At 33.1% G+C, this 23,842-nt stretch overlaps 2 protein-coding genes across 2 annotated transcripts; both read right to left on the minus strand.

Moving 5' to 3' along the window:
* Positions 1-3,659: 3,659 nt before the first annotated feature.
* Positions 3,660-12,191, minus strand: LOC123656421 (gustatory and odorant receptor 22-like). The gene is made up of 9 exons (XM_045592109.1): positions 12,081-12,191; positions 11,775-11,913; positions 8,323-8,573; positions 7,912-8,172; positions 7,705-7,832; positions 7,396-7,555; positions 5,930-6,001; positions 5,774-5,863; positions 3,660-3,769 (listed from the first exon to the last, which is right to left on the minus strand). Exons 1-9 carry the CDS (start codon positions 12,189-12,191, stop codon positions 3,680-3,682), a joined length of 1,302 nt encoding a protein of 433 aa, XP_045448065.1. The 3' UTR covers positions 3,660-3,679.
* Positions 12,192-17,477: 5,286 nt separating this feature from the next.
* Positions 17,478-21,848, minus strand: LOC123656422 (charged multivesicular body protein 2b-B). The gene is made up of 6 exons (XM_045592110.1): positions 21,620-21,848; positions 21,450-21,541; positions 21,163-21,279; positions 20,759-20,939; positions 18,406-18,512; positions 17,478-17,795 (listed from the first exon to the last, which is right to left on the minus strand). The coding sequence occupies exons 1-6, from the start codon at positions 21,651-21,653 to the stop codon at positions 17,697-17,699; spliced, it is 630 nt and encodes a 209-aa protein (XP_045448066.1). The 5' UTR covers positions 21,654-21,848; the 3' UTR covers positions 17,478-17,696.
* Between the last annotated feature and the right edge of the window lie 1,994 nt (positions 21,849-23,842).

The raw sequence follows: 23,842 nt of genomic DNA on the forward strand, positions 1-23,842 counted from the left end.
GAGTTATATAAATAATACGTTTTTACTTGACTATTTTCGTCGACCTACGTTGTATTATACAGCATAACTTTTTACTGGGTGTACCGATTTTGATGATTTTTAATTTAATCGAAAGCTGATGTTTATCGTGTAGTCATATTTAAATTTCATCGAGATCTGATAACAACTTTTTGAGTAATCTTTAATAACGCGTATTTACTTGACTATATTTTCGTCTACCTTTGTTGTATTACATGTCGATGTAATTGAAGTCGGCTTTTTTTCCTTTGCGTACAAGTCGAACTCGGTCGACCCAGTCAAAAGATCTGAAGTAACATATATACAAAAAAAAAAGGAAAAGAAAAATACAGTCGAATTAAGAACCTCCTCCTTTTTTTGGAAGTCGGTTAAAAATCAATCTGATACGTATTATTATTTTCTGTTGGTGTACAATAAAGTGTATTATTATGTTATGTCATGTTAATCAACCACTCTTTAAAAAAATTCAATCGATTACGTAATTTGCCTAACTAAAAAAACATAAATAAAATAATAATTGAAAAAGTCGCCTTCATGATTTTTGTAAGTGTACATAATGTGTGAAATTGGTGTGATTTATATAGCTATCTTTGTGTAATTATTGAATTTTTATCTTGTTCCAGCCTTTTCAATTGACTTTCTAATAGTTGTTCTTCACGCAGGCGGCTTTTCTTGTTTTTTTATTTTTTAAATCATAATATTATTTTTAACCATTGTTATATCGCCGCAATTATATGTTAATTAATACATATAACCTATACCTATGTATTAATAACTGCAACAAACATGAGACATTACAAATTATATAGGTACTAAGACAAACATTTTATACTATGTATGTACTACATTACATATATATACTATACTTACACTTATACTATGTACTACATGTATACACTATAATTATGTATGTATTTCATTACCCATTCTTAGACACACCTCAACCATGTAATTACATACCTAATTCATAAATAAAGTACCTAAGTATTTCGATAATTACCCACAAAAATATAGACATGTATCAAGTCACAAAGAGTACCCAAGTCAAAATAATAAAACATAATAATAAGTAGTTTACGAAATTCAATAATAGTAAGCCGAGTCTCAGCAATACGATGCAAAACAAATTCAATAAAACAAGCCAAATTCAGAAAAATAGCACTATGCGCTCTATGTACTCGAAGTCAATCACAAACGAAAGATGCGAATACTAAAATATCGTCAACAATTAATAGCTGAATAGCCGGCGCACGCACACTAACAATACGACAGTCACACATAAAAAAAACGGAGCGGAGATGGTGCGGGGCGCGGTAGCGGCATGCGGCGCGACAGAAACATTTTATTCAAATACCTATTTTTGAAAAGTCTCTCCGGTACCCTTTCCTCTTAAAGTGTTTTCTTTGCGATTTTGTTTCACACTTTCAATCTTTCATAAGCATTTGTATAAATAAGTGGAGTGTACTTATCCCGTTTTCTATATTTAAAAAAATGATCCGTTTCACCGACGAACCGTTAAATTTCGAACACGACATCTACAGCACGAATCTTCTAGTGAACATTTTGTTAAAAATTTAAAAATTAGTACGAAAAACGATACGTTTTGAATATAGAATATCTGCTTTAAGGCGTTCGGCAACAAATCCGACTAGCATCGACATAATAAAGCAGGAGAAACCACGCGACGTTAAGATGTAAATTGCTCTATAGGTTTTTTTCGGTGCGAGAATTCTGGAATTTCGTTGTACAGTACTAATGCCCGTTTCATCAACATTGTAAATTGAATTTGACTTAAACTGGTATTTTGTCATGAGTGTTTTTAAATTTTCAAAAAATATATCTGTTTCTTCTTGATTAAATGCTGTGATTCTATTTATTGAAGTAGCTTCTGGTCTTCGAAGTGATATATTGGGGTGTCTCGCCATAAAATTGTAATACCAATCCATACCTGCCATTTTTGTATCTTTATTAAAGTCATTTACTATGTTATTAGCAGCGGCAAAATCAAATGCTATTTTTCTTAGGGTAGGAATTGTTATCCCAAAGAAGGCTTTGCAAGATTTTAAAATGAATTCGACCAGTTCGTTTTCTTGAGATTCATTAAAAACTGATTTCTTTCCTGTTTTTGGCATGGTACTAACACAGTCTTTTTTCACTTGATCAAAAAGGGTCGCTCTGGGAATGCCATACTTCTCTGCCGCCTGTCGAAAAGGAGTCTTTTTTTCTTTAATTTCTTGCACAGCTCTTCGTAAAGTTTCAATGGTGTAAGTTGGTCCTTTTTTCTTAATATATTTTCGAGGCATCTGGAATATAGAAACATTTCTATAGGTTTTGATAGATAATGGGGGAATTACAAAAAATAATATAAAAATAATAGGTTTTGATAAATAATGGGGTAATTACAGACGTCCGTATTTACCCCAGGCCATTTGTCCGCAATTGACCCAAACGAGTTAGAAAAAGAACAACAAAATTTTTTTTAGGTTAACAAAATTTATCAAGGAAAATGGTTGTACTATTTACTCGTCATTTACATCGCAAACGACAGAAAATATGACTTTTTTACTGACACCTATTCTTTTTGAATAACACTCAAAATAGTTAATACTAAAAATTACATCAAAATCACAAAAAATGTAAAATTGTAATTACCTTGAAACGTGTGCGCAGCCGTCTGTCAGAAATGTTTAGTGGGCACTAAAGATGGCGGAACGTAACGCGTGATCGCGGCGGCGGGACGCGGGCGGTAGGTATAGAGTAGATAAATGTTAGTCCGTATTTACCCCGTGTCCGCAATTCCCCCATCGTCCCCTATTTCCATGTACAGGTAACGTTGTGCAAGCTAATTTAAATTCTAATATTACCTACACTAAGACAAACCTAGGCTAGCTTTAATTATATGCAATATGTCTGGCATGAAGCCAACACCTAGCTTATACCTATATAGATATCACACAAGCATTTGGTACTATGATACAATTAATATTATAATATAAATTTCACAGAATATGACAATAAATAATATGTGATATTGCAACTATGTGTTTCAATGAAAATGGGTCCTAAAAGTTTTAAAGAGAACCTTAATACGTACGAGGTCTATATGTCTGTCAAACTATCTTATCTAGTTTATAGGTGGCTTGTGTACATAATATGTTTTATTACACAAATATATTTACCATTACAAATATTGGATAAAGAAGTAAACTTACACAGTGCCAGTGACCATTATATCTAAAATCGTAAATGTCACAATCTTTGTGTTGTTTGTTTCATTAACTATAGTAAAAAACTCTAAAATAAGTTGATATGCAATACACATTTGCTAATTAAAAGTTAACTTAATGCCAAGGACAATAATTATATTAAAAAAATGACAAGATATTTTAGATAAGTTTTTTTGTTGAAGTAAAACTTTTTTACGCACACTTGACTTACGCTGGTGAATGCGCGACGACAACGTTACGAAAACTGTGATCGAGCGAGGCTAACGGAAATTGAGAGTGAGATATAAGTTAATGAAGATAGAAAGTTTTACTTCAGTAGTGTGGTCTAAAGCACATTTGTATTTTTAGCAATATCTATTTTTTATTATTTATTAAAGCATAAAAGTTTTAAAAATTTTGATAAATAAAATAATCTTTATTGATTATCATCCTCTTTAATCGTAGGTACTTGTAGACAAGTCCTTGGGTAGTGAAATCTTGAATTGTAGCAAAACAATGAGGTATATAGCAATCATGCTGATAGCCTGCAAAAGAAAATTATCTTTTTAAAACCATACAAGCAAAAATAATAAATTGTATATTTATTTAATTGAGTATATTAAATTTAGTATATTTATGCTTTTTTATACTATTTTATAACAACTAAATGTATATTTTGTATATTTTCGTAGAAGATAGCTGAAGTTATACGCAGTAACTTAAGTTGCTCTACATTTTTCACTTTCAAATAACCCAGAGGCAGTTCTTAAACTACGTTTTCACATGTCGCTTTTTTGATACCATAATACCTATTAGTAGTATTATTATAGTTTTATCAAATGTATAAATAATATTATTAAATTAAAGATCGAAATTAAAACTGGTATGGATAAGAATATTGATTTAAATATGTTTCGTCAAGACCTGGAACACTGAGCGTTAGATATTTTGAGATACATTTACTATATATATATGATAGATATATGATATATTTACATTTATAGAAAATCGCTAGCCACGCACGTTTCGTATAATATTCGTATAGTATTAATATCACTTGATGATGAAATTGAACTATCTCGACAGTTAACCGCATCTGTACGCTACTTTCAGATACAATACCGACGGTTTGCGAGTTCGATACCCGGCTGGGATGTATATTTGTATTTGTACAAATATCTCTTTTTTGCATGTCTGTCCTTGTGGGTCTCCCCATCGTGCCTCGGAGAGCACGTTAAGCCGTCGGTCCCGATTGTTATCATGAATACCAGATAGCGATCGTTACTGATCGTAGGGAACATACCCGCCAACCCACAGTGGAGCCGCGTGGTGGATTAAGCTGCAACCTTTCTCCAACATGGAGAAGAGCTCTATGCCCAGCAAGGGGATATTACAGGCTGAATCGTGATCTACACTGCTATATTTATATACACGGCAATTACAGCATACATAATATACTACACTGCATTAATAATATACTACACTATATAAACTTACAGCATCATACACGGGTAATATTTTCCTATGAAGAGACAAGGACCCTTACGTTTTTTTTTCAAGTCATTGATAATATTTATTTAACGTTTCGACGTACTTTGAACGAGGGTAAAGAAAGATAAAGAAAAAAAGTTTAATTTATTCGCACGTGATGTCGAAGAGGATAGTCGCTGTACTTATTTACATAAATAGATCGTAATAAAGTTTAGCAAATTTTTTTTAAACAGTGGTAGCGAATTCTAGATCAATAAGAGTTCATATAAGAATAGTCGGAACAACGTTTGAAAATAAATAAATTGCTGTATCAAATTCGCCGGATCAGTCAGTTTTCTGTAAGATTAATCCGTCAAAGCAATATTAAATACGACTCTGACGATAAGAGCACGGCTTCAGATGTCATGGCACTGCGGCTTTCAGTTTCAGCTTCATTACCGGACTCCATTACTGTTGATGTCACCTTAACGTATAATTTACCTTTTATAATAACGTTATGAGTTACAATTTCTTGGACACTGTTATGTAGTAATATTTTGTAGTAATTTTATGACGAACATACTTAAAAGATATGCAAAACAAATATAATTAGTGGGTAAATTAAAGAAAAAGAAAATAGTACTAGATTTGATTATAGGTATTATGTAATCCTTGAGTAACATTAATTGTTTATTTGTTGAAAACTAGAATTTTTTTATCAGTACTAAATATGATTTTAAAAAAGTTTATAAACTATCTAGACTGTATCTACTTCTGTAACTTTTAAAAGCATTCTTGTTTATGTCAGAGGTATCTCTGACTTTTTGAGTGCTGGTTTATAGTCCATATGTCTATTTCTTTCTAAACTCTTTCGAACACGAAAAAGTTCTCTCATGATATTTTTTTCTGTCGCGTTAGAGTTTTTTTATACATCTGGATGACTGACAAAATTGAAATATCAGTGGTTCCAAATCATAGGTATTACAATTTGCAATAATAGGTTATCCATTCTGATTTTCTATCTAGTGGTGTAAGTAATTTTTTTTATAGGTGCTCATTAATTGAATGCAGCAACTTACCGATGTTAAAAGTTCTCTATTAACATGTGCGTATCCCTTCAAACTGACAACAGCTGGGTTCATTTCAATAGCTTGTATAAAATGATCAATCTAAAAAAAAAACAAGTATTAATATATATGAATTATACTAAAATAAATTTGCCTTTGAATTTTTACCTCTTTCTGAGTTGGTCGGTCTACTGATAAAACATCTATGGATAGTAAAGTGTCTTGAACTCCAGCTGCCACCTGTTCACAAAATACCTATGTAATTTAAAACTATTAAACCTAATACAATATGATTACTTATCCGTCTTTTAAAGATGGAAGCAAAATTTAAAATTGATGAAAAAAAAATGATTTCTGTTTTTTCATTTCTCATTTATCAAAGAGATGAAAAGGCACTTCTTGAATGCTGACCTGAATTTGAACGTCACGCTTATAAATCTAATAAACACGTTTATATAAGTATAATAATTTCATAATATTCTAGTCTGATTTCTTATTTTCTAAATTTTAAATATTTTAACTAACTTGAACGTATACAAAATACATATTAGTATTTATCTTAATTCAACGTGGTTCGACCTGCTGTAGGTGTCTAGTAATCGTATAAATTTACCACACCCAATCAATTTGATTGTATTTATTTTAAAAGCTCAACACGAAGCCTCAAACCTTGATCGAAAACACTTTGAAATGCGGTTAAATAATAATAAAAGTAAAGGAACTGTTTTACATTTAATTTACTTCATTGTTTTTTTAAAAACCCTCTTACCTCTTCCAAGAATGACTCAATAGGTCTAAAAAATGTCACGTTCAAGAGCAATAAACGGGAAACTAATAAATAAATTTATCATATAAATGAAAAAAAAAAAACAAAAAAAATGTTATATTAAAAAGGAGAAAGCTTATATAATAAATTAAACCAATGTCACTGTCATTTATTTTCGCTATCATCCGATAGAGAAACTGTTGAAGGGGCTCTATTTTTACATGTCCTTTACCTGAAATCAAATGTAAACTGTTTCTTTGAAGTTCAACGGACAACTTCAGACAGGGACTAAATTGGTGTCTAAAGTAGAGAACAGATTCACTTGAAGTTCAAATATATTTTTTTTGAGTACTTAGTACCAGGAACCATAAAATTGTCGGTATCAAAATCAATACTGAATTTTCGGAATCTTTCCGAAATATATTTCGAAATCTCATAAGCCTGATTAAAATATGAAAAATGCATAATGCATAGTTCTCATAACTTAGTGTGAGAAGTTGGTCTGCATTTGTCCATGATTTATGAGAATTTTTTTCCATGCAGAATTCCTTTACTCAAATACATGTTCAAATTACGCTTCGTGTCTTACGTAATCTTCTTATCTGATATAACTTTAAAATCTAATTTTATTATAAAATCTAATAGACTAATATCTTGTCTTAAGAAGCTCAAATTTTAGAATGTAAATAATTGCTAATTAAAGGGTTCATTTCTTGTAAACATAAATTAAAGTCACACATTTATATTTCGTATCGATTACCTCAATACTGCATGCGCTAATTGTAAGTTGTACTTTACAAAACATAAGAAACTTAGAGTTACGTATTTTAATTTCACACTTACCTTAATATATTTGTAATTACGTTACCTTAAGTGTCGATTTATGGGAGCAATCAGCAAATATAAATAGTAACGTAGAACAGTAGAGAGCGTCGACAAAAAGGCCAATCTCTTTAAAACTGAATCCGAATCCATGATCTACGATCTCGGACAATGCACCGTACACCGCAATCGTTATGTTGAAAAACCTAATTAAATTGAACGTCTAATATTAAGTTAGGTATGACGTAATAAGTTGCGTTAATCTGTTAAGGTAGAAAAATCGTATCTTGATGTTGATGTTATTTTTTTATAATTGACAGTACATTTGTACATTACAAAACACTCAACTACTTACATGAAGAGGCAGTATGTAGAATAAGTACGCGCATACGCATTTCCCAGCAACTGTAGTTGCTCCGACAAATTCAGCCAAAGAAAACGATAACTCGATATCAAATTAGCTGTGCATTCTCTATGTACGTCCTGGTAATCAAAAAGCTATTGTTACACATGGTACATGTTAAAATTACTACATATGAACGATTATCTCTCATTCCATTACCCTTCTAAAACATTCTGAAAGACTTTGAGAAGCAATTTTAATTCCTTTGCAGTTGATATACCATAGAGCGCAGTTCATATTGATCATGGTTATTATATGGTAATAAGCTGTTGTATGTCGGAGCAAGAACCCATCCAATAAAGCACATAGACTAAGAAGAAAACAGATGGCAAGAAGCAAACAGCCCACACTTATGATTACAATCGAAGTCTTCAAGTTTGGAAATTGAAGATTTTCGCCTGTTACTCGATAATATCGTACCTAGAAAAATAAGAAGCTTAATTATTTTTTACAGCCTTCTCAATCGTCTTGTAAGGTACAAATTATATTTTTATTTAAGTCACGTACATATGTTCTATGGAAGTTAAGTTCCCAAGTAACAAAATTTTGGTAAAATTATTCGACCCTTACTTGAAACTTTCCCCAATTCGTTTTATAAATTGCGACTTGATGTGCTACACCCCAGCCGACGAAAGGTATCCAAAAGTGAGGAACCAGAAAAGCCACGAAAAGAATCGAATAAATGTAGTCATCGAATTTTTTGGTAGAACGTAAAATCAAAATACGCTCGTAACCAACTATAAGAACAACTACAGTTGCCACTATGTAGAAAAATATAGCATAAGCCGTGGCTCGAGATTTCCAGCTAAATGTAATAGTTCCTAAAAGTAAAATTAGTTTTGTTAATTTTCTTTGTTATTAATAAATATTGAAATGCGTATGTGTATCAGATCTTCTTAACCCTATCTGAAAGGGGCCAAGAATGTTATTCCAATTTCTGCTACATAATTAAAACAATGTTTTAGTCAAATTAATTTTTACACGCTGTTATATAGATAAGAATTTAAAATCTAAATTATAAATTTAAAAAATGTTTTCGAAACGTTAAATAAATTTTAAAATGAAAATTAAAATATCAAGCGCCTATCAAAAGTATAGTAATAGATACAGGACATATATATACATAGCATATTTATGTGTATTCTTCTTTTAACCGACTTCAAAAAAAGGAGGAGGTTACTCAATTCGACCGTATATATGTTTTTTTTTTATGTATGTTCGGGGATAACACCGTCGTTTATGGACCGATTTCGATAATTCTTTTTTTCTTGGAAAGGAGATATTCCTAGTTTGGCACCATGATAAGGAAAACAAGGATCTGATGATAGGAGAAATCGAGGGAAACTCTCGAAAATCCGCATAACTTTTTACTGGATGTACCGATTTTAATGATTTTAAATTTAATCGAAAGCCGATATTTATCATGTGGTCACATTTAAATTTCATCGAGATCTTTTGGAGAGAGAACTTTTGGAGTAATCTTTGATAATGCGTATTTACTTGACTATTTTTTCGTCTACCTACGTTGTATTACTTGTCGATATAATTGAAGTCGGTTTTTTTTCGTTTGCCTGCAAACATAATTATTGTTTGATTCAGCCTGTAACATCCCACTGCTGAGCATAGGTCTCTTTCTTCATGTAGGAGAAGCGTTGGAGCATGGTCGGAGCTTAATCCATTACGGTGTTCCACGGTTGGCGGATATTTTCCCTTCTATGAGGAGTAAAGATCGCCATCAAATGTCTATGATAAAAACCAGGACCTACAGCTTAACGTGCTCTCTGAGGCACGATGAAAACCCACAAAGGCAGAAAACCAGACCGGAAAGCAATATTTTTATATCTGTCTGAAAATTTTAAATGAAAATTTTAATACTTAATTAAAACAGCATCATAACTAGTCTGGCCATAAATACTGTTACATAAAAACTTTTCTTTTTTTCAACTTTTTAATTATTTTGAAATTGGAATACGTATATTATTTTAAAACTTATTTTGATTTTGCGCCATTTAACATATTTTTTTGTGTTCATTATCAAATTACAATATGGAATGGGGTGTTAACGAAAATAGGATTGATCGCCTTGCACAAAGTAGTTATGGAGCCGTCGATCATATCCCAGACACTTCAAAAGCTTGGTATCAGCCGTATGTTCGTATATCGTACTATCAACAGATACAGCAACACTTCGTCTGTCGAAGACCAGAAAAAATCGGGGCGGCCGCGTGTTTTTAGAACTACAAAGGCTGTTAATGCTGTTAAAGCCGGAATTCGTCGAAACCCCGTTGTGAAGCAAAAAATCTTATCGCAAGAAATGAAGATTCCCGCTAGGACTCTGTCGCGTATTATAAAACAAGACCTGAAGCTCGGTGCTTATCGCCGATATACAGGACATGCCCTAAATCAATCTTTACAATTAGAGAGAGTGGATCGATCAAAACACCTTCTGTCGCGATACGCAGGTGAAAGGCACAGAAATATCCTCTTTACCGATGAAAAAATTTTCACGATTGAAGACACTACAATAAGCAAAATAATAAAGTGTACGCTCACAGTTCTAAAGAAGCTGCTCAAGTTGTCGGAAAGGTACAACGTGGTCATCATCCTGCGTCAGTGATGGTTTGGTAGGGCGTGTCTTATCAAGGAGTCACAAAACTACAGCCAAAGTGTATCAAGATACAGTCTTGGATCATGTTGTGAATATCTGTGTGTGTCGTGAAGTGTGAAGTGTCTCAGCAATATACTTTTTAAAATATACCGTGGACTTTCCAGCAGGACTCTGTACCTGGTCACAAGGCACGAACTACCCAAGCCTGGCTTGAAACCAACGTTCCGGACTTTATAAGAGTTGAAGACTGACCCTCATCTAGCCCAGACCTCAACCCTTTAGACTTCAAATTATTGTCAGTTTTTGAGGATCATCAGGATTTGTCATGGCCTGATCTAAACGACACGGCGACATTGAGTCTCTTACAAAATCTTTGGAGCAAGCAGTGGCGAAATTACCCTTGGAAACAGTGAGTAAATCCATAGATTCGTGGTCAAACAGATTAAAGGCCTGTATTAAAGCTAAAGGTGGCCATTTCGAATAGAATATTTTTTTATTTTTTGCTAAGACGTTAATAAATATGTAGGTATAAATTTTAATAATATTACATTACTTCATTTAAAAAAATGCATTTTCATTTGTAACAGAACTTATGGCTGGACTAGGTATAAGTATTTTGGGTTAAAAGGTTTGTATAAGTAGTGGTTATTTGTATTTTTGTAAATATTTTTAATATAGTAAAGAGAACGTTACATGTGACCATTAATAATATTTTTTAATGTATAAGTAGACATAGACACACAATAGCACAGCTTAAACCCACTAAGCTTTGAAACCTTAGTGGGTTTTTTGTTGTTATTATTAGTTAAGCAATGTATTGTGAATAAAAAATAAAAACTAGTGCGCTTTAGACCACACTACTGAAATAAAACTTCTTTACCAATAGGCCAGCAAGATAGGCCTGCACTGTGTCATAAATATACGAAACGGCTATGAGAGAAAGAGAGAAAGAAAATGTGTGCTCTCTTTCATCACACTTTTCGTAACGTTCTTGTCACGATTTCATAAGCTTACTCCCCTAGTCAAGCATGCATAGTGAAGTTTTACTTCAAAATTGTACGCTTCAGCCTGTAATATTCCACAACTGGGCATAGGCCTCTTTCCCCATGTAAGAGAAGGATCAGAGTTTAATCCACCATGCTGCTCCAATGCGGGTTGGCGGATATAATCCTACTATGAGTAACGATTGCTATCAGGTGTATATGATAACAACCGGGACCGACGGCTTAACGTGCTCTCCGATGCACGGTGGGGAGACCCACTAGGACTGCACAAACACCCAGACCACGGCAAACACCTGTATGTTAGCGCGCGACGCGCTCAGCGCGTACAAATTACACACAGCACTACACCAGAGCGATGCCCTTCGATGCAACCGTAGTTTATTTGTATATATATTAAAAATAAAACACACCAGGCCTCGAACGAGTAATAGGCATAACAGCTAAAGCTCTAAACAAGACTAAAAGCAGTTTGTGGTCCCTGTAGAACTGATCGTGAATCTCACAAGTGTCGCCATCTTGTGACGACAAAAGATTTCGTTGCTCCCTTTCCTGAAAAGTTTTATATATAGGTATAACAGAATTTTCTTATTAAGCACTATTGTCAAATTCTGAATGCATTTTCACTTCATCTGATTTTATCGAATTTAATTGTAGGCCAAACTGATTGAGAGCTGATTTTAAATAATATTTTACAATGTTTACAAAAATGTACTCACGTAATCCTTTTGTGTTTTCTCATAAACGACTCTATTTAATTGAACATGTTTCATATCATTACGTAAAAGCGAATTGTTTATTCCTTCTTCAAATAAGTGGTCGGGTATCATTTTTGAGTGAATATTCACTTCTAAAAGAGCAGACAAAATGTCAGAGGCTAATAAATGAGTGGCCTTAAAATAAACAAGGTGACATTATCGAGTAGGCAAACAAGAAGTGAAATATCGTGGCATATTATATTAAATTTGTAAGCAAACGACGGTGGAAGCTTTTGAATTTTAATGTTCTATAGCTAATGACTGTAGGCATGATACATAAACAAGTTAGATACGACAATATTTTTCCGCTATACTGTAAACTATTAAACAATATTTTTTATAATAACTACGATACTAATTTATTAGTATCAGTAGAGTAGTAGAGTTCATTACATTACCTTTCACTTGTCAAGTACTTTTTGCGTTTTAATCATTAAAATGTTGTTCATTATGGTATTGACTGAATGATATATATATGATGAATACCGGATCCCTCCGCCGGCTTCAATATTTTCTTCCTATGCCTACCAAAATTGCGTTAGCACAGTTACTCCTACTACCAATTCTTGACTATGCTGATATTTGTTACCTAGATCTTAAAGAGGAGCAGTTAAATAAGCTTGAGCGCCTTCAGAATCTCTGCATACGGTTCATATTTGGTCTTCGCAAATATTACCATGTCTCCGATTTTCGTAATCAACTCAAGTGGCTCCCTATCCGTTTTCGCAGGAATACTCACATCCTTTCTTTAGTATATTGTGTACTTTTCCATCCAAACACATCGCTTTATCTAAAAAATCGCTTTGAGTTTCTTTGTGACACTAATGAACGTTCCCTCAGGTCATCTTCAACTTTAACACTCAAAACTCCTTCCCATACTACTTCCTTTTATTCAAACTCCTTTTCTGTTAAAGCTGTACAACTTTGGAACTCTCTTCCTCTCTCTATAAGAAAAGCTCAATCTCTTGCTTGTTTTAAAAAATATCTAAAGGCGCATTTTTTTACACTAAATACCTCATAAATATCATTATCAGCTCCATAAATATTTATATTATGTAGTATTTTGTTTATGTAGTATATATGTATATATTTATTTTCATATATGTATGTGTATGTATATTGTGTTTATATGTATATTTACTTCTGTTAATATCATACTGCTTGTTAACTTTATGTCAATTCTTTATGAACTGTTTGTACACTTCCCTACCGCTTCTCTTTTTCTTCGCTATGTCTTATGCCCAAAGGTTGTCTGGAAAAAATCGCTCTTAACGATAAGACCGCCTTTGTACATCTTTCTTTTCATGTATCACTTTTGTTGTAATGTTCTTGGTGTACAATAAAGAGTATTTATTATTATTATTAATGGTTTAATGGCTTTCAGTTGTGCCAGTGGAGCACGGTTGATTCCGCCAGCGTAACGTAGAGTGGAGAACACACGAAGGAGATTGGTCAGGTGCAGTTGAGATGTCTCAATTTAATTTTGAAAAGAGGCAAAATAGTCAGGCTATCATCATTACACCTTTTTATAATGGCGTTACACATTTCTTTTATTTAATGAGGTCATTAGATTTTTTTTATTCTATTTACTTATACGAAATAACCCTGTTGAAAGTTCCAAATAAAAAACGATAATCTTCTGGGAAGTTATTGTAACTATTGTGTGTTTGATACAGGGATCCAGATAGATCTATTTGGTTCTAGATAGCTATATCTGGATTCCAGCCCAGATGAAGACAGATAATATATATATATATATATATATATATATTCTATAAATGAATCCGAGCTAGATGGATTTATCGCCCCCGAAACCTTCTATATACTAAATTTCATTACAATCGTTGGAGCCGTTTCCAAGATTCAGATTAGACAAGAATATATAATAACTAACATACATAAGAAATACAATCTAATTGAAAACTTTCTCCTTATTTGGAAGTTGGTTAATAACCAAGAAGCAATCCAGTCTCTCTGTTCTAAGGCTAAATTGAGCGGTGCGCCAGTTTTCCGTCACGACCTGTAACTAACCACATAGATCTCGACTGAAATTAACTTTTAACATTAGATAATTAAAAAAATATATTTTTTTAGTAAATTTTACACCAAATAGGTGTTAAATGTTTTATGTTACATTACCGTTACAGTGTTACATAGAGAGATCTCAAATCTAAGCGAACTGTTTATATATTTCAAAAGTGTTGGGGCGAAGACAAATCTTTGAGAATCTTCGCCACAGCAGTTAGCATAGAAATTTGCTCATAAAGATAAATCACCGTTAAAAGCACTTAAAAGTACGACAATAAGTTCTTATATATTATTATTATTACCCAGCTGCAGTGCCGGTTTTAGAACTATCAGCGCCCTGGGCAAGATTTCAAGGGCGTCCCCTGATTGAAATTCAATCCTACATTTAAAAAAGGATTGGATGTAATTATATAACTGTTCAGTAAAATCAGCCCTCAATATAAAAAAAATTGCTGAAATTTTAATTTTTCAGTATTTATATCTCTATATTTAATTTTCGATTGACATTATCGAGTATCCATTCAACAGTTATCTGATCTACCTACCTATCAGAGTCAGAGCCTGTGACGCGCCCTGGGGGTTCGCCCTAGCGCGCCCTACCCTAACGCCGCTACTGCTTAGCTGCACAAAAGCTCTATCAAAAGAGATAAGTTAATGTCGGCGGCTTCGTCCGTAATATGAGTAGGTACCTATGCATGTTCATGGGAGTCCATCCTATCTCATGCATAGCCAAGTATTGACAAAAAAAAAACATTCAACCGCAGCGCTTCAAGGACTCGAAGTATTATATGTAATAAACAGATATATGAATATTTGTAGTAATTATCTCCTTAGGAATTACATACCAATATTACTACGGAGTTGTGTCTATGAGTCTTTATCAAAGGTTACCAATCGTCTCGCCTCTCGCGTCAAGAAACAGCGAATTCCAGTCACCAGAGCAAGCTAAGTTTCGGAACCGACCATAGCCTTATTGTTCGGGAGATAATAATTAATTAGCCGCTGAGTATGGCATTTGTTACTAGAAAACCTTTGGATTCTATCGAACCTAGGCATAGTCAAAAATTCTTTTGAAGAGTTGTAGGTAATATCAACTGGTCACGGTTGCGTGCGTTAGCGATCCCGTGGCGTCCCACAACGACGATGAGGGCACCGCTGGTTTTTAGTGGGTCGTCTGGCATTGCACCTCACGCCGGGAGTCCCACACTCCCGTCGCCTACGGGTGGCGGGGTTAGTGCGTAAATTCATTTTCCAGCGATACAAAAAAAAGGAATATCAACTGGCGATATAACGAGGTAATGGTGTGTAAGACGCATCGACGATGACTGTGGTTCTTGTAATTATATTATAATCACCAAAACAAACGTGTGCAGTTGGTACAAATCGCCTCAAGCGCTAATAAAGCACCTGAAAGGTTTGCTCTTCATGTGTTAAATCTAAATTATTTATTCAGAGTGCCTAGTGCGAGTTTTATTCACAGAAACATGAGAGAAACGCGTTTATACGTGAAGATTATTTTGCATGGGAATTTAAACACTGCAGCCTAGACGATAAAGAATAGTATACGATACAATCGATACAGAGTCATCTAGCGGCAAACGCGAGAACTAGGTTGAAATACCGAGTTTCCCACACAAAATGAAGTTAAAATTTACGCCCGTTATTGCGAGACGGATTAAACAAAACTCGCACTAGGCACTCTGAACTTGATTAACGCGATTCTATTTATTTCGAATTATGTTTTCAGATTTACGGTTACTACAGAATGATTCGATTTCGTTCCGTAAATCTTAAAATTTATTTTAGTCGTTTAAAACTTTTTTTAAAATAAAACAATTTTTTTAAAAATGTCACATGATTCACGGCGATGATAAAATTTTGAAAGCACCCACTTGAATTCGTACTAATTATCTATATATTACCTAATACGTGAAGCAAATAATTGGTACCCCTTTTTACGAAAATTGCGCGGACGGAGGAGTATGAAATTTCGCACAAAAAAAAACCATAAAATCAATATAAAAAACATTACACACTACCATGTATTTGAAACACACATGCATATATATGTACTATTTTGTTTATTATTATAGGAGTGTAGTGTTTGACAACAGAATCTTAATAATGTTCAAACTTACAATTTAAATTAATTATGATAGAATTTCGACCACTAGGCGATCACTAGTAAGTTTAAAAAGAAAAAACAGATTAACATTTCTGATATCATTTAATCAAAATATTAAGGTATCACAATTTTTTTTAAATGTACATTATTATATTTACACAAAAAAATGTTCTTATATAAAAGTTATTAAAACATTAAACAGTGTAATATCTGATTGAAATAAAGGTAAAACAACAATAAATTCAAATTTAATGCTCGAATTTGAAAATTTGATCTTCGAACAAAAAAACATACTTCCAAGCGAATACAAATACATAAAAAAAACTTTATAAAATTTCATATGAAATATTGTCTATTGCTTTTATGACGGTATTAAAATACTGAATTTAGAAAACTGCTTCCTTTCCAAATTAGTTGCAATTTTTTGCCGCTATAAGTATGTTTCATTGAACAGCCATTTGACGATACCTCGAGGCTTAAGGTAATGTGTGACCCACCCAAACATCTAATTTTGTTATCAATATCAACTTTATTTATTATTTTCTATCTAAATTATTGAAAATTTTATTGGTTTGTAAAAAAATTGGAAAATTGTGGAGTGTTAAAAAATTAAATCAATCCCACAAACAATTTTACAATTCTTCAATGTGTGGACTTAGTGATGCTGTATTTCATGCAAGATATTAATAATTTTGTACGAAAACACTGCATATATATTATTTTTAAAGGAGTAACTGCTGAATAAATATAACAATAGCTTCTTACCGATTCTTCTCTGCAGAATCTACATCTTGAATCGGGGGTAGCTTCACTATTAAAAATTTAATTACTATTAAAATTTTAATTTATAAATAACGGTTTGAAAGTGCTTTTGAAGCCTATTTAAATATAGTTATTTTTGATTTTGATTTTACATTTGTTATTTAAAATATTTTTATCTGGGTCATAAACAATATCTTAACCTGATTTGTGTTACTTGTCTGCCAATACTGGACGGTTTAGAATTTTACTCTTAGCAGTAATGTTTTAAATATTATAATGACAAATAAAGTCAGTCACTTGGTCATTCAATCGTCTATCATGAAAATTTTATTTTTATGATTGTATGCAAACTCTGATTAAAGTTTTGACGTATAAATTATTTGAAATGAAAATTTATTGACTGGTTATGAATAAAATTTTAAAATCTGAAAAAAAATATTTCACTATTTTTGCTGTGTACCTTAGTTGTCTGTCGGTGTAATTCTGCATTACCTACGCAACAGGCTGTTTGCACCATTATTATATAAAACCACTAACACATTATCTCAAATTTCATACCCTTTAAATATTAAAATAAACTACTATCAATGGGTGACAATTAATATTTTCAGGCTCAAGAGTATCATACCATATATTTGAAAATAATAATTGAATATTAAACCCTATGACTTTAGCTTGGTTAACTGAGCCATTAGTTCTTTATCAATATCGCTTGTAGATTCTCCGACTTTGTTTCGAGATACTGAAGGCGCGTTAGCAACCTGAAAATGTAACACAACATTATAATAACCCCCTAAAATAAATTAATAATACAATCTCCTCGTTTTTCTCTTGTTTGTGTTTAGATAAATACATCTACCTCTGACCATCCTCTGACTAGTACATATGAACTGTATGTTTCAATTTAGATAGATACTCTTTATTGTACACAACAACAATCAACACAATAACATATTACAAATAAAAAACAGTGTACAAAAAGGCGGTCTTATCGCTAGAGTAGCGATCTCTTCCAGACAACCTTTGGGCATTTACTAAGCAATAATTGCAAAAATTTATAAATTTTATTGTAGGTTACTTATTAGAACTAGCTTCTTTTTTAGAATTAATAAGGAACTCATATTTAAAATAAATAGTACCTGTAAAACAGAAAAACAATTTTTTTTCCATTTATTGCAATAATTGTTTTCTATTTGTTTATGCTAGCTAATATAACTGAGCTTGCTGTATGACCCCTTAATTAAAATCAATAAAATCAACTCAAATAAGCTTAATCATTGTATGATCAATACCAAATACAACTGATGGCTTAGAAAATATATTAAACAGTATAACTTTGTTGAGGGTAAATCTTTGCATTACTTTACATACCTTTCCACTAATTTCAATGCCTATTTCATCAAGTACTTTGTTTACAATACCCTCAGTTTCTTCTTCATCACCAGATTCTGTCATTATGTCGTCCAATGTGTCTGATACTGGAAATAAATGTACATAATTTATTATTATTTTAAGAATGTGAAAGGAAATATAAATTATATTGTAAAATAAAATATATTAATTTTTGATACTTTTGTCTATTGCTACTTTTAATCTATTAAAAGCTATAAGATCTCTCTCTAATAATTATTGAATTATAAACAGATTCTGAGTTTATTAATTACAAAGAAACAATTATTTAATCTTATATATAAAATTATCGTGTCACAATGTTAGTTAAAATACTCCTCCGAAACGGCTGGACCAATTTTCATGAAATTTTGTGTGCATATCAGGTAGGTCTGAGAATTGGCTAACATCAATTATTCATTTCCCCTAGGTTATAATTTGGGATTGAGTGGGTTAATAATATATATGGCAAAACAACGTTTGCAGGGTCAGCTAGTATCCCTCATCATTACAGCCTATACAGTCCACTGCTGGACATAGGCCTCCACAAGTGTACGCCAAAAATAACGTGAACTCATGTGTTTTGCCCATAGTCACCACGCTGGGCAGGCGGGTTGGTGACCGCAGTACTGGCTTTGTCGCACCGAAGACGCTGCTGCCCGTCTTCGGCCTGTGTATTTCAAAGCCAGCAGTCGGATGGTTATCCCGCCATCGGTCGGCTTCTTAAGTTCCAAGGTGGTTGTGGAACCTTGTTATCCCTTAGTCGCCTCTTACGACACCCACGGGAAGAGAGGGGGTGGCTATATTCTTTAGTGCCGTAGCCACACAGCACACACACACACCACACCACACAGCTAGTATCCCTACTAATATTATAAATGTGAATGTAAGTTTGCTTGTTACGCTTTCACGCAAATACTACTCAACCGATCATCATAAAACTTTGTACACATATTCTTGGAGGTATTAGAAGTAACATAGGATACTTTTTATGAAAAAAAAAAAATATTTTTTACGGAAAATAAAAAAATTGTTTGTCAAAAAATCTCAAAATCTAGCTACTTCAACGCCATCTAGCAGTCCAGTAATGAAGTTCCAACCCTGAGTACTGTAATACCGTTGCACTGTATTATCGACGGTCACGTCAATATCCAATCCAATTGACTATAGTTTCAGCTGTTTGGGATTTTTCTATATATTTTTTTATTTTTTCCTGTCATCCACATCACTTCAACTTAATACAGTCCACTGCTAAACATAGGCCTCCACAAGTTCACGCCAAAAATGGCGTGAACTCATGTGTTTTGCCCATAGTCATCACGCTGGGCAGGCGGGTTAGTGACCAAGATTATGTATACAAAGTTTCATGATGACCGGTTAAGTAGTTTTCGCGTGAAAGCGTAACAAACAAACTTACATTCACATTTATAATATTAGTAGGGATTTTTGGAGGTATTAGAAGTTTTTATTTAAAAAAAAATCAATGCGAGCAAAGCCTGCGGGTAAAAGCTAGTTAGTATATAAATGTTCAGTATCAGTACTTCAATTAATATATTAAAACAATTTTTTTAAAAGTTATAAGCATCTTCCTCACTATAATCTAACTTTTACTACTACAATACATCCATATCGATTTTATAAAATCGACTTTTAGCGCTTGATTCAAAATGCCATGTTAATAAACATAGGCCAGACCATATATATAAATAATTATATAATATAAAAAAAACAACATAACAAAAAAAAATAACATAGGCTAAGTGTACATTGTAAGTAGAACATAAGTGTAAATATATAGTAACTAGGAATTAAGTGTAGATATAGACATAGATAAGAAAATGATAAAAATGTTCAGAAATTATGAATGAATGAATAATGAGTGATCAAAGAGTATTTGTAAGGGAAAAGAAAAAACCATCAGCGTCAGAACACAACCTAGTTTTACTAGGCATTCACAGGACTGTCGATCTGTAGTTTATAAAAAAAAAAACAGAGACCTAAACCCTCCTATGCATACACATACAACTTTGCGGGTCAGCTTTACTTGCACTTGCTCTGGGACATTTAAAACTAAATGCGTTTTAGTGAGCCATAGTAGGGCCCATCAGAGAAATAAGTCATGATTCCCTGGGTCGCCGTCATCGATACTGATGAGGATGACTATATACCTATATCCATATCCATAACTGCATAATTACATTTTTAGCAATCCATCACACAATTAATATTCCCAGAAAAGATATCTCATCCTTCAACATTGAAGTTGATATATTCAGTTGTGCCAGAGAAGCACGGTTGAAGTTAAAATTTAATATGAATTAAGAGGTTAACTTACTCATGTCATCTGTCATCTCCATTTTAGCACTGGCATGTTTGAATGCTTCCATATCCTTTGCTATTTGATGTGGATTCATAACCTTATTGATACTACCCATAGTCTTTGCTGTAGTGCCCATTGCTCCAGCAATTGCTACATTAGCACCCATTGCCTTATTATGGATTTGAACACTCGAAATCTATGATGTTATAAAAATCAATTTAGTAATGGTATAGCAATGAAAATATGTTTATTATACTTATTATAAATAAAAATTAAAACTTAGTATATAAACATTTGTATTAAAAAAGTAATAGTAAGTAGAACTTATAAATTACACACTTTATTATACTTAATAACATGTATGTTGTTTGTCAGAATAGTAAGCAATTATGAAATAAAAAAAAAAAAATGAAACACACCTTACTGTTCGCAGTATATATTCTCGTTTTCTGTTTTCTTAATTGAACTAATTGTTTAGCAAGTATTTTACAACCCTCATTGTCTCCATCCTTTGCCATTTTTTTAATCTCCATTTCCTATAAGTAACATTACAGTAAAGTTAAATACATTTAAAAAGCAATTGTAAGTAAAATAAATATTGCAAAACATTTTTATAAATTACATATACAAAACCAATCATTTTATATTACAATACCCAGATTAATTTCGATTTCATTGGCAAGAGAAGGGTAGTAAATAATTATACCAATTTCTTTTCTTCCCTCTCTAAAGCTAGCTTATCCCGCTCCAAATCTCTGGTTGCCTTGCGGAGTTCCCGATCATTTTGACGCTGTTGTTCTTAAATTAGAAATATGAAATATTAAAACTTGCTTTGTAAGAAGAAATGAATCTTTAAGACATTTTTATAACACTTACCTTTAACAGTGGGAGCCTTTTTAAAAAAATTCATTATAAACACTTCTTGAAGTTCTTGATCTCAAACGTGTTTAGCATATAAAAACATTGACTAATAGAGCAATGACTAATGGTTGAGAATATATCGTAGATGAACAGTTCACTTTATTGCTATTTAATTACTTAGAAATTGCTAAATATTTTGCTTCTGTCAAGTTCAAGTGACTTTTCGATTGACAGATGACGAAAATGTGCTGCAATCTGTATAAAGGGGCCTACTCAAAGCACTGCCTGCAGGGCCTGCTTGCAGTTACTGCCGCAGAGGATGTTGCTCCACAAAGCACTGCAAATCATTTACGCGGCATACGTTGTCGTGTTCACTTGTGTTCTCTTTGTCCTTGCCTAAATTCGTCAGTTTTTATAAATGGCTCCTACATTATTCAAACACCAAAAAATAGCATTGGGTTTGACTGTATTGAGTACTTGTAGCGTTCAAAAGAAAAAAAGGAAGCACTGGTGTAAAAAAGTTTTATATTTTTCATGTAAAAGCGACATAAGCCTGCGACCGCATATCTTTGTTATGATAATGATCGTGGTTAGTTTTCCAAAGACATGGCAAATCCCTATACAATTAGATTACGTCCCTCCACACGTCTTTTTCTCGCTGGCTCATTTTTCTTGAAGAAAACAGAGCCAGACAAATCTTTAATATAAAAATGAGTCGCTGAATGTGTTGCTAAGCGCAAAACTCGAGAATGGTTGGACCGATTTCGCTAATTCTTTTTTTTTAAATATTCCTTGAAGTACGAGGATGGTTCTTACGGAGAGAAAAATTCAAAAAAAAAAAATTTAAATTTCCTGAAAAAGTCTAAAAACAACACTTTTCTATACTCCCATACAAAAGATTTGTGATAATACTTAAAAGTCAATTTGAACTTTAATAGCATACGATAAAGTTTGTGTTAGGCGATACGAAGTTCGCCGGGTCAGCTAGTAATATAATAAAACCAAACCAACTAACTGATTAATTGCTAAATGACAACCACTGACAAGACAAACCCCAGGTCAAATAGAGTAGACCATGGAGCATAGATGCTCCATGGAGTAGACAAACGTCGCAATGTACCGACGTAAACAAAATGGTGGTCTAAATCGGCCCGACCGAGCTACACATGTCCCTGATTGCAGTTTACGGAGTGGGGAGATCGTGTGTCGGGCTGGCAGAACGACACTGCGGCCCTGCGACAGGGTGAACAATTAAAATATCGGCCCTGCATGCATACATACAATACGATCGGCAGTGGCACTGCAAGCAGGGCCCTGCAGGCAGTGCTTTGAGTAGGCCCCTTTAAGGAAGTTATTTTACTCTTTGGCTGCAACTATGGCTACGTTCCACTTAAGGCCGCAACGCCAGCGACCACGTCCACTAAAATTGCCATTCCCCGGTCAGTTTCCGTAAGTCGAAAATAATTAGGGTCGCGCCACATTAGCATCAGGGTAAATCACAAAGGAAGCGCCAAATATAATTAGAGTTTTTTATTTATTTATACTTTATTGCATACTTATAATAAGAACATTAAAAGAAGATAAAAAACATACCGAATAAAGTGCGGTCTTATCACTGACAATATTTTTTTACAGACAACCCGTCTATAAAGGAAACATTTGTAACATATAACAGGCACACGGTGCAAATTATAACAATATACTATGTATAAGATTCATATAGAGTTAGTTTTCTGTTATTCACATACTTTTTAATAAAAATAAATGTAAAGAAATCAATAAGCGTACTATTTAATTATTTATAGCTTACCAAATAAAAGCACTCTAGCTGCACGTTTTTTTATAATAACTGTTTAAGGTTATATTTAGTACATTATATTGTACAACCGTACAACGTAAGTTGTTGAAATTTTCAATAATTAACTACCATTGACTACTTTAGTCGTCATCATCGTCATCACAGCAGCCTTTCGCAGTCCACAACTGGACATAGGCCTCCACAAGCTCACAGTGTATTCAAAGCCAGCAGTTGGATAGTTATTCCGCCATCGGTCGGCTTTTTAAGTTCCAAGGTAGTAGTGGAACTGTTTTATCCGTTAGTTGCCTCTTACGACACCCACGGGAAGAGAGGGGGTGGGCGGGTGGCTATATTCTACAGCCGTAACCACACAGCATCCGTAACCACTTTAGTCGAGAAGATACTAATTTTTTTAACTCTGCATACTAATAATAATAACC

The sequence above is a fragment of the Melitaea cinxia genome, chromosome 9 (genome assembly GCF_905220565.1).
Source record: "Melitaea cinxia chromosome 9, ilMelCinx1.1, whole genome shotgun sequence".
Taxonomy (NCBI): Eukaryota; Metazoa; Arthropoda; class Insecta; order Lepidoptera; family Nymphalidae; genus Melitaea; species Melitaea cinxia.